Below are 12,709 nucleotides of genomic sequence, written 5' to 3'. Positions count from 1 at the left end.
GGCTTGAAAAAAAAAAAAAAAGACTGGGTCTATCATCCTGGATTAAATGGACAGATATAAGTAGGTGTGAGGGCAAGAGGCCTGGAGATGGAAAGGCACATTAAATTTTTCATTACATAAAGAGGAATATAAAAATGAATGATTTGTCATTGATTTTAATATTTGTGAAATAAGAACTGTATTTTTACTTGATGAACTCAAAGGCAACCACTAGGAGACTTTAAACAGAATTTCTATCTTGCAGAACACTATAGAAGATAAAAGCAAATATGGAAAAATACAGAAAACAAGAAATAGCAAGTAATACATACTATAAAACAGGATGTCTAATGACTAATCAGCTCTAACAGCAAAGATATAATGGGTTACATTCAACTAGACTGGAGGCGCTGCAGTTTTTAGGACAGACCCTTTGTAGCTCCAGGCTTTTACTAATGCTGAACCCTAGGCCTGGCTTGCTTCCCCACCATATTCGCAGTATTCGAGGCTAAGACCTCCAGTACAAGCCGGCTTCCTCCCGGCAGTCCTCCAGGGCCAAATCCCGGCGCAGAACGCAGCACGCGCGTGCGAAGCTGATACTTCGAGTGAGGGACGAAGTCCTGACCTCACTCCCTCTCACCCCCTAATGCGGCGTGGGGGTCGGGCCGGACCTCGTGCCCAGTGCAGGACACCGAGTGAGAAAGCACTCGCACCCTAGCACGATTGTAATGTAGATCTTTTTCCTCGTCGCCCTCCTTTCCCCCCCCCCCCCCACCCGCGCCCCCGCGGGCAGTGCGCCTCTGCGAACAGCAAGTTTCAAACGGGCTCCGTTTGCTGCCGGACGTAGTCGCTGCGCCTCGAAGCCTCCCACACGCCGGCCTGCGGGCCGCTTGGATATACCCTCAGCGCCGTCGGATCCACCTGGGACAACTCGCCCTGCCCCCACCTTGCAGACTTGCAGTCTCAAGCCCTCCGCTGGGAGGCCGCGTCCGGAAGAGCAGGAGTGGGAGAGGAATGGGGCTGGGGTCGCCATCTGGGACCCCTTCCCCAAACCCGAGGGTCTCCTCCCAGTCGCCAAAGATGTGGTGGAGGGCGCGGTCCCACCGCATTTGTTACAGATCAGAGCCTGGGGGCCGAGCCCAAGGGGCTTGGGGGGTGGCAGGAGATGAGCAGAGGGGCTCGGGACCGACTTCCGCAGCCTTGGAGAAGGCGAGATAGAGGGGTCCCAAGCGCGAACCTGGACGCAGCTACAAAGGGGTTAAGGCATTGCGCCCCGCCCCAGCCTGGGGATTGGCGGCCCCGGGGGGCGTGGCCGGAGGGCGGGCCCGCGTTTGCCGCAGCCGCGGGTGGGCGGGGCCCGGGCGGGGAGCGGGAGGGGCGCGGAGCGGAGCCGGGCCCGCGCCGCGCGCCCCGCCGGGCGGGCTTCGGGCTGCGCCAGCGAGCCGGGCCGGTGGCGCCCGCGCCGAGGACCCCGCGCTGGACCCCGAGACAGCGAGTAAGTGAGGCCAGCCCACCCCGGCACCCCTCCCGGCTCCGACCTATCGCCGTGCCCGCTGCACCTAGATGCTCGTCCGGCCGGACCCGGAGCTGGGGAGGGGGCGCGTCCCGCTGCTGGGGTCCCAGGGCGGGGGAGGGGAGTGGAGATAAGGCCGATGATGTCATGGATGCTTCACCAGGCCTGGGGGGAGGTGGCGGCCGGAGGGGGTGCGGCCCGGATTATGTCACCTCTTCCCTCTGCGCCCCGCCCCCCGGGGCCACACGCGCTGGTAGGGAGCAAGGGGAGGTGCGAGAGGGATTTCCTGCACCACAGAGACCCTAAGGCACCTCTTCGGGACAGCCTGTGGCCGGGGTCTCCGAGCTGGCGCTGCGGGCCGTGGTCTGCTGGTGAATGGCGAACACCCCCACTTCCCTGCGCGGAAGCTCGTGTGTGCGCGCGTGTGTGTGCTGGGGTGGTGGGGGGGCGCTGTCAGCCCCCTCAGTCCTTAAACACCAGCTTCACCAGAGCCAGGATCTAGGAGATGGTTCCCTTCCCCCGTTTGTGCCAAGGGAAGGTGGGTCTCTCCTCACACATCCCAAAGAAGTTCTGAAGACCTCTGCACCCCAAAACCCTTACAGTGCCCCTAATCCCCTTTCTCCCTCAGTCCTTCTTCCCGGAAGCCCTTCCTGATTTTTCTGTTCGGATTCATTGCCTCTCTGCATTGCTCATAACATGCATTCCAACATGCACTCTCTCTGCATCTCCTCAGGGTCAGGGCCCGGAGACCCCCAAGACTCTGCCATCTGTGCCCCAGGGCACCCACAGGCCAGTCCCGGGGGTAAGCCTCAGAGTGAAATCTCCCTGGAGTAGCCTAAGCCAAGTGCCCCAAGGCCCCTGCTCCCCTGGGATGATCAGGGATGCTGTCCTGGGAGGCAGCATTTGGATTGGTCCTTGAAGGATGCAGGGTGGGCATAGAGATCTGGGAAGAGATTTTGTGTGGAGTGGAGAGGGGCTCAGGTTAGGGGGAGTAGGATGGGCAGTAGGAGATGCCTTGGAGGCCCTGCCGCAAGCTCTGCTCTGGTTCTGGGGACTGAGAGAAATGCCAGGCCTTTTACCCATAATACATTTACTTCTTAAGATTCCTGTAAGGTAGGTGTGAAAACCCGAGGTGAAATAACCTGCATGCGTTCATCCCTAATCAGTTCAGCTGGGATTTACACTTGAGCTGATGCCTCCAGAACTCCTTCGACTGTTCTTGGTGCTGCTCTTGGAAGAATTTAGGCAGAGCGGGGACAAGATCAGTTTTGCCCTTTAGAAAGAGTCCTCTGGCAGCTGTGTGTAGGAGGGAGTGCAGGGGGAAAAGGCCAGTGAGGAGCCCCCAGCAAGGGTGCTGGCAAGAGAGGCTACTGAAAGCTTTAGGGGGTAAATGGGTTGGTATAGGAGCCTCTGAGACCACAAGAGAAGGGTGGAGTGTTCTTAGCTTTAGGAAGGACATAGGTAGGGAGGGGTTGAGTGGTCATGGGGTTGGAGGGACCTGCCCATGCAAACCCCAGATATAGTTCATTTGGCCCCTTTGCGACCATCAATACTGTGCATAATGCCCCAGGCACTGAAGGTTGATGGTACAGAGAGGTAGAATTGGGCAACCTGTCATCTCAGGTGCTCGAGCTGATGCCATGAGGCTGCCTATGCAGACCACACTCAGCTACCTGGGCCAGTTCAGGACCCGGACCCATACACGAAGCTCAAACCCTTCCTCTGGGCTCAGTTTCTGCCTGTCAGGGAAACATATGCCCCTCTTTGTCCTGCCAGCTCCCTGCTGGGGTTTTGAGAAAAGAAGCTGCAGCAGCCCAAACTTGGGAGAGGCAAGGGGCAGGGAACATTTGCATGAGGTTGATCATGACAGGTTAGAAATGGCAATTCCCTCTTTGGGGAACGAGGCCCCAGGGAGAGCTGCTGTGAGTTGACAATCAAAGATTCCCCAGGTAGAGCAGGAGATGGTCCCGGGAGACAGTCCTGGGAACACCTCATTTCCAACTAGGTCTCTGGGCATTGAGCTTGTCTGGAGACCACACACATTCCAGGGAAATAGTGGGGCAGAGTGGCATACAATCAGCCCCAACCTATGGCAGGTTCTTCTTCCCTGAATCTCAGAGAAGGTAGTACTGCATATTTGTAATGCACCGTACAGCTCATAAAGCACCTTCGCAAACATTATCCTCTGTCACTGTCATGATCAATGTGATCACTTCTGAAGTTTGCGCCTGCCCACATCCAGGCATCTGGTGTAGCCCCCTTGCCTAGATCTCTAATCTCGCTATTGGCACCTTCCTTCACCATATCAACATACTCAGGTTTCTACCATGCTTAATTTAAAATTAGAAAAGAGCCTTTGGATCCCAAACCACCTTAAACTACTGTCTTCTCTGACCTTGTCTTTTTGCAGAGAACTCTCCCGTCTTTCCCTCCAGATCCGTCTACTCCTCTAGTCTGGCTTTGCTATTCACCACTTTTCTGAAGCCATTCTCTCATAGACACCAGTGAGGTTTCCACCTGCCAAATCCAGGATACACCTCCCAATCCCAATTTTACCTGGCCTCTTTTTACTACTGGGAGCTGCTCCCACATTCTCGAAGCCCCCCAGCTTGGTTTGCAGGGCCTGCCTTCCTCTGGCCTCCGTCTTGAGTCCACACTGCCTCCCAGACTTCCGGGGCTCTGACCCCCCTAGTTCGATGCTGGGCTCCACCCACACCACCCTTGAATGCTGACCACCCCAGTCTCTCCTTCCATCCAGTAGGTGAGAAAGATCTTTCTCTGGTCCTTCCCAAAGTACCTGTTTCCCCAAACAGTCTCCCTCTGTTTTGTTAAGGGTGTCACATCCACCCTCATGCCCCAGCTGAGATTCCTCCCTTGCCCCCACCATTGAACCCCATCTCCATGAAGTTTTGCCTTTTTTCCTCCCAACCCTGCCCAGGCCTTCCCACTGGTTTCAGGCTTCAGGCTACTCAGCCTTCATCCTTCTAGTCCCCAGCTGCTCCCTACACTGGACCCAAGGATGCTGAGAAGGGGGTCATGCTTAGGGTGGGAGGGGGATTTTTGAGTTGAAGGGTAGCTGGGCTGGAGTATGTGGGGAGTGGGGGCAGTGCAGGAACTAGAGTCAGACATGAGAGGTAAGAAGGCACTCACTCTCAGGGTCCTGCATTTACTGATACTGCACTTAAATTACTAGGTGCATCCCTGGCCTCACCCTAGTCTCAGCCCTGCATGTGGGGACAGACTGGCTCTAGGGAGGGAGGTGGTACAGTACTCTTCTCCACCCCTGGGGGGCAGATGCTGAGAGAATGGAATTTTACAAAGGCAGTGGGGACTGGCTTGGAGGTGAACTTCCCAACCACTTAAAGCTGTAATTCCAGGTGTGGTAGCCAAAAGACTCCTGAAGGGCAAGATTTTTGTCAGGATCCCCTGGTCTGGGGCCTAATAGCAAGGCCACAGCATGAGAATAGGCATCTGGGTAGAAGACAGTCTGAGGGGCACTGAGGTGCCACCTGGACCCCTTCATCTTCGTAGAGAAGGAGGGCTCCTTGCCTGGTTTCTCATGGGAGTAGAGGGTAAAAGCCTGAAGGGTGCCCCTGCCACCTCTGACAAACGTATTTGAGGGTCTACATCCACGGCTGGCACTGCCTGGTGCCTTTGCCTCGCTAGATTATGCGGATCTCTGGGGCAGGTGTTTCCAGGTGTGGATTTGAGACAAAAGAACCAGGAAGCGGGGCCTCCCAGAGCACAGGTAACCCGAGGCCCTGTCGCCCTGCTTGCGCTGCTCCCCCTGCTCTTGTGGGCTGGCCTTAGGGGAGGGAGGGGGGGCGCACGCTCACGGAAGGGCTCAGAGAACTTCGCGGTTCGGGGTCCATAGAGAACGGGGGGAGGCAGTAATCCAGGAAGTCTTCCCGGTGGCAGTGAATTCTTAGTGGGGGATCGGCCGCGCGGAATCCCCTGCGGGCGCAGCTGGGTGCAGAAGCCCCGCCCCTCGCCCCGCCCACCTGTGGGAAACGCTGGCCGGGAGGGAGGCAAGGCCCGCGCCCGCAGCTGGCTGCACCTCGTCCTCTGCCCCGGCCTCAGCCAGCGCCCGGGCTTCTGCAGAGGTACTGACCTTGGCAAAGGGGCCCCTCGTGCGGCCGAGTTGGGGAGACCTCGGGAAGATCCCTTCGCCAGGCGCGACTGCCGCGGTCCCCGGCCATCTGCGGGGGGTGGGGCGTGCCTGAGGTGGCGCCCACAGGCGACCCACGGGCGCGCGGCAGCTGCAGCTCCCGCCTTCCCGCACCGAGACCTCGGTCCTCTCCAGCGCCCGCCGCCTCGGGGCGCCTGACACGCGGCAGCTCCACGAGGTAGGTCCTTCATTCCTCCCATTTCGCAGAGGAGAAAACTGCAGTCCGGGATGGCTCAGTCGGCCCGTCCAAAGTCGCACAGCTGGTTCGGGCCGAGCCCCGACTGCGAGAGTGAGGCACATGGCCCCTGCAGACCGGGCCTCGGAGGGTCCCAGGCTTGAGGACCCGTCGGCCCCCCACCCCCTTGGAAAGGCAAGGAGAGGAGCCTGCGCTGGTAGTGAGCCTCCACTTCTTCCCTTGACTGCAACACCCTAGGTTAGGGGCCGGGGAAGGACCTCCCCCCCACCCCCACACACAATATTTGGGTAGGGGTGGGTTCTCTCCCTCTCTTACTTTCTGAGGGTCCCTGTTGAATTCGGGTATTATTGTCCCCTTCCAGCCTCCTATCCCCAGCCCATGCGGTTGGGTCGTAAGTGCCCAGACCCAAGGTCAAGAACACCTAAATTCTGAGGGCTGCAGTGAAGAACTAGGGCTCATGGAGGAGGTGGGGTTGAGGCAGGAGCTGAGGAGAGGAATGCAAAGCTGGGGGGGGGATGTGCATGGTGCCCTGGGGCCTGGGCTTCATCAGGTGGGCAACAGGCACCTCGTTACCAAGCTGTCCTCTTACCCCGGCCCCACTCCTTCACCCTGGGTGTCTGGGAGCCCTTGTGCCATTAGAGGGAAGGGGACACCAGAGGGTGGGGCGCAGGTGGTGCTGGGGCTGACTTGGCTGGGGTGGTGGGAGTGGGGGTGGGACTGACCTATCTTTGCCTTCCCACCTGTGCCCACAGTGCCCCCTTGGCTTAGTCATGGCGAAGCTGGAGACACTGCCTGTGCGTGCTGACCCAGGGCGGGATCCTCTCCTGGCCTTTGCCCCTCGGCCCTCTGAGCTCGGACCCCCAGACCCTCGCCTGGCCATGGGCAGTGTGGGCAGTGGGGTGGCCCATGCCCAGGAGTTCGCCATGAAGAGTGTGGGCACCCGCACAGGGGGTGGGGGCAGCCAGGGCAGTTTCCCCGGCCCCCGCAGCAGTGGTGGTGGGGCGAGCAGGGAGAGGCCAGGCCGCTACCCCTCAGAAGACAAGGCTCTCGCCAACTCCCTCTACCTCAACGGCGAGCTGCGGGGCAGTGACCACACTGATGTCTGCGGCAATGTGGTGGGCAGCAGTGGTGGCAGTAGCAGCAGCGGTGGCAGTGACAAGGCCCCACCACAGTATCGTGAGCCCAGCCATCCGCCCAAGCTCCTGGCCACCTCTGGCAAGCTAGACCAGGTCAGTCCCCAGGGCCCTTTTCTGGGAGATGGGAGGCCGTCCAGAGAGGAGGATCAAGTGGGCCCTGGAGGTGGGGTTGTGGGGGCCAGAGGTTGGGCTAAGAAGCCATGGGGAGGGGTCTTGAGGGCCAAGTCTAGCTGGTGGTCCCAGGGCAGAGACTTGGTTTTCAGGTAGCGTGAGGTGGAGACCCAGCTTCAAGGGACCCTGAGGATGGAGATTAATTGGGGGCGGAGCTGAACGTGTCTCAGAGGGAAGAGGCTGGAGCCAGGGCTAAGGCCCCATTCTGATGCCCACTCCCCCTTGCTTGCTTTTACTCAGTGCTCAGAGCCGCTAGTTCGGCCTTCAGCCTTCAAGCCCGTCGTACCCAAGAACTTCCACTCCATGCAGAACTTGTGCCCCCCGCAAACCAATGGTACTCCTGAGGGGCGACAGGGTCCTGGTGGTCTCAAGGGCGGACTAGACAAGTCTCGGACCATGACCCCAGCGGGCGGGGGTGGGGGCGGCCTCTCAGACTCCGGCCGGAACTCACTCACAAGCCTGCCCACCTACAGCTCCAGCTATAGCCAGCACCTGGCGCCCCTCAGTGCCTCCACCAGCCACATCAACCGCATCGGCACTGCCAGCTATGGTGGTGGCAGCGGCGGCAGCAGCGGTGGTGGCTCGGGCTACCAGGACCTGGGAACCTCCGACAGTGGGCGGGCCTCCAGCAAGAGTGGGTCGTCGTCCTCCATGGGTCGGCCAGGCCACCTGGGGTCTGGGGAGGGCGGAGGTGGAGGCCTGCCCTTCGCGGCCTGCTCACCACCCTCGCCCAGTGCTCTGATCCAGGAGCTAGAGGAGCGGCTGTGGGAGAAGGAGCAGGAGGTGGCAGCCCTGCGGCGGAGCCTGGAACAGAGCGAGGCCGCGGTGGCCCAGGTGCTGGAGGAGCGGCAGAAGGCGTGGGAGCGCGAGCTGGCTGAGCTGCGGCAGGGCTGCAGTGGGAAGCTGCAGCAGGTGGCCCGCCGCGCCCAGCGCGCCCAGCAGGGCCTACAGCTGCAGGTGCTGCGACTGCAGCAGGACAAGAAGCAGCTGCAGGAGGAGGCAGCCCGGCTGATGCGGCAGCGGGAAGAGCTTGAGGACAAGGTGGCCGCCTGCCAGAAGGAGCAGGCTGACTTCCTGCCCCGGATGGAGGAAACTAAGTGGGAGGTGCGGGCAGGGGGCTTGGGCTTTCCCCCTCTGAGTCTCCTTCCTTCTGTCCCTCCAGAGAAACCCAGAGCTGTGGCCCACTGTCACAGGGGAGTGAAGGGGAGGGAGACAAAAACGATTAGGAATGTCTGTGGGCACCAGAGCGGGCCCAGGGCTGTGTGAGCTGAGCCAGGTGTGTCCTGAGTCCGAGGAGGGCCCGGTGTGTCCTTCCTGAATGTCCCATGAGCTGACGCTGTGTCTGGGCATGCTGTGTGCCTCTGGGGCTGGATGTGGTGGCTGTGGTGCCAGCCAACAGGGCTCTGCCTTGACCCTGGCCCTCCTCGCCTCTGCCCCTGTGCAGGTGTGCCAGAAGGCAGGGGAGATCTCCCTCCTGAAGCAGCAGCTGAAGGACTCGCAGGCCGACGTGTCCCAGAAGCTGAGCGAGATCGTGGGGCTGCGCTCGCAGCTGCGGGAGGGCCGGGCCTCGCTGCGGGAGAAGGAGGAGCAGCTGCTCAGCCTGAGGGACTCCTTCGGCAGCAAACAGGCCAGCCTGGAGCTGGGTGAGGCCGAGCTGCCCGCGGCCTGCCTCAAACCTGCGCTGACCCCCGTGGACCCGGCGGAGCCCCAGGATGCCCTGGCCACGTGCGAGAGCGACGAGGCCAAGATGCGCCGGCAGGCCGGGGTGGCCGCCGCCGCCTCGTTGGTTTCCTTGGACGGGGAGGCGGATGCTGGCGGGGAGAGTGGGACGCGGGCCCTGCGGCGGGAGGTGGGGAGGCTGCAGGCCGAGCTGGCTGCCGAGCGGCGAGCCCGGGAGCGCCAGGGAGCCAGCTTCGCGGAGGAGCGCCGCGTGTGGCTGGAGGAGAAGGAGAAGGTCATCGAGTACCAGAAGCAGCTGCAGCTGAGTTACGTGGAGATGTACCAGCGCAACCAGCAGCTGGAGCGGCGGCTGCGGGAGCGCGGGGCTGCGGGGGGTGCCAGCACACCCACCCCGCAACACGGCGAGGAGAAGAAAGCCTGGACGCCCTCCCGCCTCGAGCGCATTGAGTCCACAGAAATCTGACCCCCCCCCCCACCAACATGGGCATGTGGCCTTTTGACAAATGCCCTGTCAAAGGCCAGAGTCCACAGTGTCTCCTCCCCACCTTCTCTCTTCCCCATGTCCCCCATGTCCCCAGACCAAAGAGGTTCTCAAAGCAGCTGTGACCAGACCCCTCCCCTCCCCCCACTGGGGGCCCTCCAGGCCCTATGGCTAGGCAACCCACTCGGACCCTCCTCCCAAGGAGGGGATAGAGGGAGGCAGAATGAGTGGGGGTTGAGGGTCCCAGGCAGCAGGGGAGCCCATGCTCCCCTTATTAGTGCTGCTTTGTTAGAGATGGAGATAGCAGGCCTGAAGTGCCATGAGGTGCGCCAGCCCCTTGGTAGGTCTGGGCTCCTACTGTTGGCCACCCCGGTGTCCAGTGATGCTCTCTGTTGTCACCTCCTAGGCCATGTAGTCTGAGAGGGCCTGCATGGGATCTGCTGAAGCTGACAGACCTTGGGCTCCTGGCCTCTCTCCTTCCTGCTCTATTACCCCTCCCTGGGCAGATTGGCAGGACAAGTGGGAGCAGATGGCCTGTCTGTGGTTGAGAGGGCTACTTGCCCAGCCCCTCCCCCACCAAGGTCTCTTGGGCTTAGGCCTCAGAGCCTGGCCTGGTCCTGAGTGTATGTCCGTATGTGCGTATCAGGCCGGAGGAGAGGCTGGGGTGGAGGTTCAGTGCCCGGGGAAGATCTGCCCTCCTGTACTTGGGAAGGTTCACCTGGAGGCTTTTTAGTTCTACCCCACCCTTCCGGCCAGGATCCCACAGGGTGATAGCCCCATCTGCTTGGCTCACCCCACACCCAGGGCCACTGTCCGGCTCTAACTACAGCTAGTAAGTGCTACCTGCCTCTCAGGCACTCCCCTCACCCAGTTTCTGAGGTCATATGAGTGTCTGTGATGTCTTCCTGTGTCTTCTCCCACTCGATTCCCCCAGCCTCCCTCTGCTTTCACGCTCAGAACATCATTGTCCTAGGCCGCCTCTTCCCCCCAAACCTCACCTTTTCTTCCAGTAGAAAATTCTGCTTGATCTTTGGTGCACTGCCCACTTCCAAGCTCCAATGGGCCCAAGCCTGAGCCAGAGGCCTTTGTTTTGGGGGGCGAGGGGGATGGTTGTGATTGCCTTTGAAGGACAAAGCTGACCTGAGAGGAATACTGACCCCTGAGTTCCCAGGACCCTGGGTTTGCCCAGGGTAGGCCTGCATGGCCATCAGTGGGGGCTGGGACAGCAATGTCACTTCCCTCTTGGTATCCTCTCAGAGTCTATCTCTGTAAGACAGGAAGGGAAAGGCAAATTTCTAATTCACCAGCAATAAAAATTAGAGGAGGCTTGGCCCTCGACCCTTGTATTTCTCTCTTTTCACTCTCTTCCTCCCACCCCCAAGACTGGGTTTGGAGGGCAGGGTGGAGAGAGCTGGCAACTACTGTGAGCAAGTTCCCCAACCCCTGACCAGCCTCCTCCCATGACTGGTGACTGTTTAATGAGCTGTGCGTCCCCCACAAAAACAAGAGTGCCCCTCTGTGTGGCCTCTGTCCCTCTGCACAGCCCCTTCCCGGTGACCCTCACCAGATCTCTGAACTGGTTGGGGGAGCCATCCTGGTAATCACTGCCCATTCCACTCACCCCTCACTGCACCTGCCCCAGAACCTGGGCCTAGGCCAGAGGGGCAGGGGGAAGAGAAGGCATTAGTAGGAAAAAAAAATAGAAAAAAAAAAAAATGAACAGACTCAGCTTTGGGACTTCCAACCACAAAAGAAATTATATATAAATATATATAAATATATATCTCTACCATATGTGATGGAAAGACTTCGTTTTCTTTTCCCAAAGAAATAAAATGGAGAAAGCCTCTTGAGTGGCATTCTTTGGCCTGCTTGTGTCTTTGCAGGTTTGGGAGGTGAAGCTGGGTTAGGGGGGTGTGGAGGGCAAAGCTGGAGTAAACGGATTTCCCAGAGGAGGCATAAGTCCGGAGGTGCTCACTGGGCCATGCCAGAAGGTTGGCCCAAAGCCCAAGCTCCTCCATGTTGCCCAGGAGGAGTCGTGGTTCCAAGTTTCTGCCCGTGGCTTTCTCTTCGGCTAGGATTGTCACCCTGAAGGGTTTCTAGGTGGGTCCAACTCAGCATCTGGACACCAGGCTGCTGCTTGGAAGGTAGGTGATGCAGGACAGCTAGATGTAGTATCCTGAGCCATGTTACAGCGACTGGCCAAAGTTTGAGGGCAGAATACAAAAACACGAAGGCTGAGAACAGACTTGTAATCAGTGGTGAGGCCCCAAAGACAGAATGGACCCAAGAGTGCTGCGAGCATGGAGCTGTCCTTTGCGGGTAAGTGCTGTCCTTTATAATTGCTTCTGTCATCTTTACGGAGCCCCCCCCCCCCAGTCAAGAATGCATCCTGCTGCAAGTAACAACTTGATTTACAAGAATTTAAAGGCTGGTTTATTTTTCCTTACCTGACAATTCTGGTCACAAGCATCCTGTCATAAGTATTGTTTCAAGGACATAAGACTTAATGTTCCTACTCTCCCATCCATAGTATGTAGTTCTCTCCATGCCACAAAGTGGCTGCCACAGCTCCACGAAGGGATTGAGGCAGTACTACTTTATCATGAAGATAAAAGTTTTCCAGAATCCTGCCGGTAAATTTCCCTTTACATGTTGATGGGCAGAACTGAGCGTCATCCTCTTCTCACTTCAAGGGAGGCTGGGAAACTGAGTATTTGGCAAAGAAGAACAGGACCGTCATGGCTGCATTGGAGCAATCTGGTTCATCCCCTGGGGATGGGCCCTCTGCTCTCTCTGGGTTCTTCTGGCAAAGAGAGTCCTAATCAGCAAGAAGGAATATTTGCTCTGGTCTGGCCCTAGTGAGAAAACCAGGCAAACAGTGCCCTCCGCAGAGCTCCAGAGTTGGGCTGCCAGGCTTGCCCCTCCTTGCAGTGAAGTGTCCTCGCTGCATTGGTTTTTGTCTCCCGGACAAGATGGTACCTTGGAGGGAAAGTCAGTTCTCAAGTCTCCTTCACAGCACTTAGGATAGGTGGACCAGCAACCAGGGCACTGACAAGGTATGACAAACCCAACCAGCAGTGCTCAAGTTTTCCCCAGAACGGCAGTGTTGGGTCAGGCCCTCTTGGAGGGTCTCTTCCTTGCTTAGGTGCTGATAGCAGCTCAGGTGTGAACCCCTCTACTTAGGGAGGTGAAGGATGACCCTGGCTTCATCTACTATATAGCACTGGCCTCCTCCAGCTCTGGCTCCTCATATCCATTTCTCCTAACAGGCTCGGCTCTTCATCACTAACTCTTCTCCTGAGAGCACTTCACAGATGCCTCTATTATTGATGATTACCCTCACCATACAGATGAGAAACTAGGCTTAGTGAGTTAATGTGAT

The 12,709-nt window shown here is 58.7% G+C and overlaps 1 protein-coding gene across 6 annotated transcripts; it reads left to right on the top strand.

The window, feature by feature from the left end:
* The first annotated feature begins 1,397 nt into the window (after positions 1–1,397).
* LZTS3 (leucine zipper tumor suppressor family member 3) lies at positions 1,398–11,274 on the top strand. Of its 6 annotated transcripts, none has more exons than XM_047068756.1 (5): positions 1,398–1,474; positions 5,868–6,030; positions 6,609–7,085; positions 7,404–8,267; positions 8,608–11,274. In XM_047068756.1, the coding sequence occupies exons 2-5, from the start codon at positions 5,959–5,961 to the stop codon at positions 9,304–9,306; spliced, it is 2,112 nt and encodes a 703-aa protein (XP_046924712.1). In that variant the 5' UTR covers positions 1,398–1,474; positions 5,868–5,958; the 3' UTR covers positions 9,307–11,274. The 6 variants fall into 6 exon arrangements, with proteins under 6 accessions (XP_046924712.1, XP_046924710.1, XP_046924708.1 ...); XM_047068754.1 differs by having other exon boundaries at positions 1,426–1,474; positions 5,159–6,030; XM_047068752.1 differs by having other exon boundaries at positions 1,458–1,474; positions 2,226–6,030.
* Positions 11,275–12,709: the final 1,435 nt, after the last annotated feature.

This window comes from Lynx rufus, unplaced genomic scaffold (genome assembly GCF_022079265.1).
Source record: "Lynx rufus isolate CCGP_SWC_20201006 ecotype Redwood Valley unplaced genomic scaffold, mLynRuf1.p SCAF_8, whole genome shotgun sequence".
Taxonomy (NCBI): Eukaryota; Metazoa; Chordata; class Mammalia; order Carnivora; family Felidae; genus Lynx; species Lynx rufus.
The sequence above is the reverse complement of the archived record's forward strand: the minus strand, read 5'-3'. Positions and strand labels throughout refer to the sequence as shown.

Coding starts and splice junctions, on each gene's coding strand:
- LZTS3 (XM_047068756.1), top strand. CDS start 5,959: ATGGCCCCTGCAGACCGGGCCTCGGAGGGTCCCAGGCTTGAGGACCCG. Junction 6,031..6,608: donor CCCCCCACCCCCTTGGAAAG/GCAAGGAGAGGA, acceptor CTGTGCCCACAG/TGCCCCCTTGGCTTAGTCAT. Junction 7,086..7,403: donor CCTCTGGCAAGCTAGACCAG/GTCAGTCCCCAG, acceptor GCTTTTACTCAG/TGCTCAGAGCCGCTAGTTCG.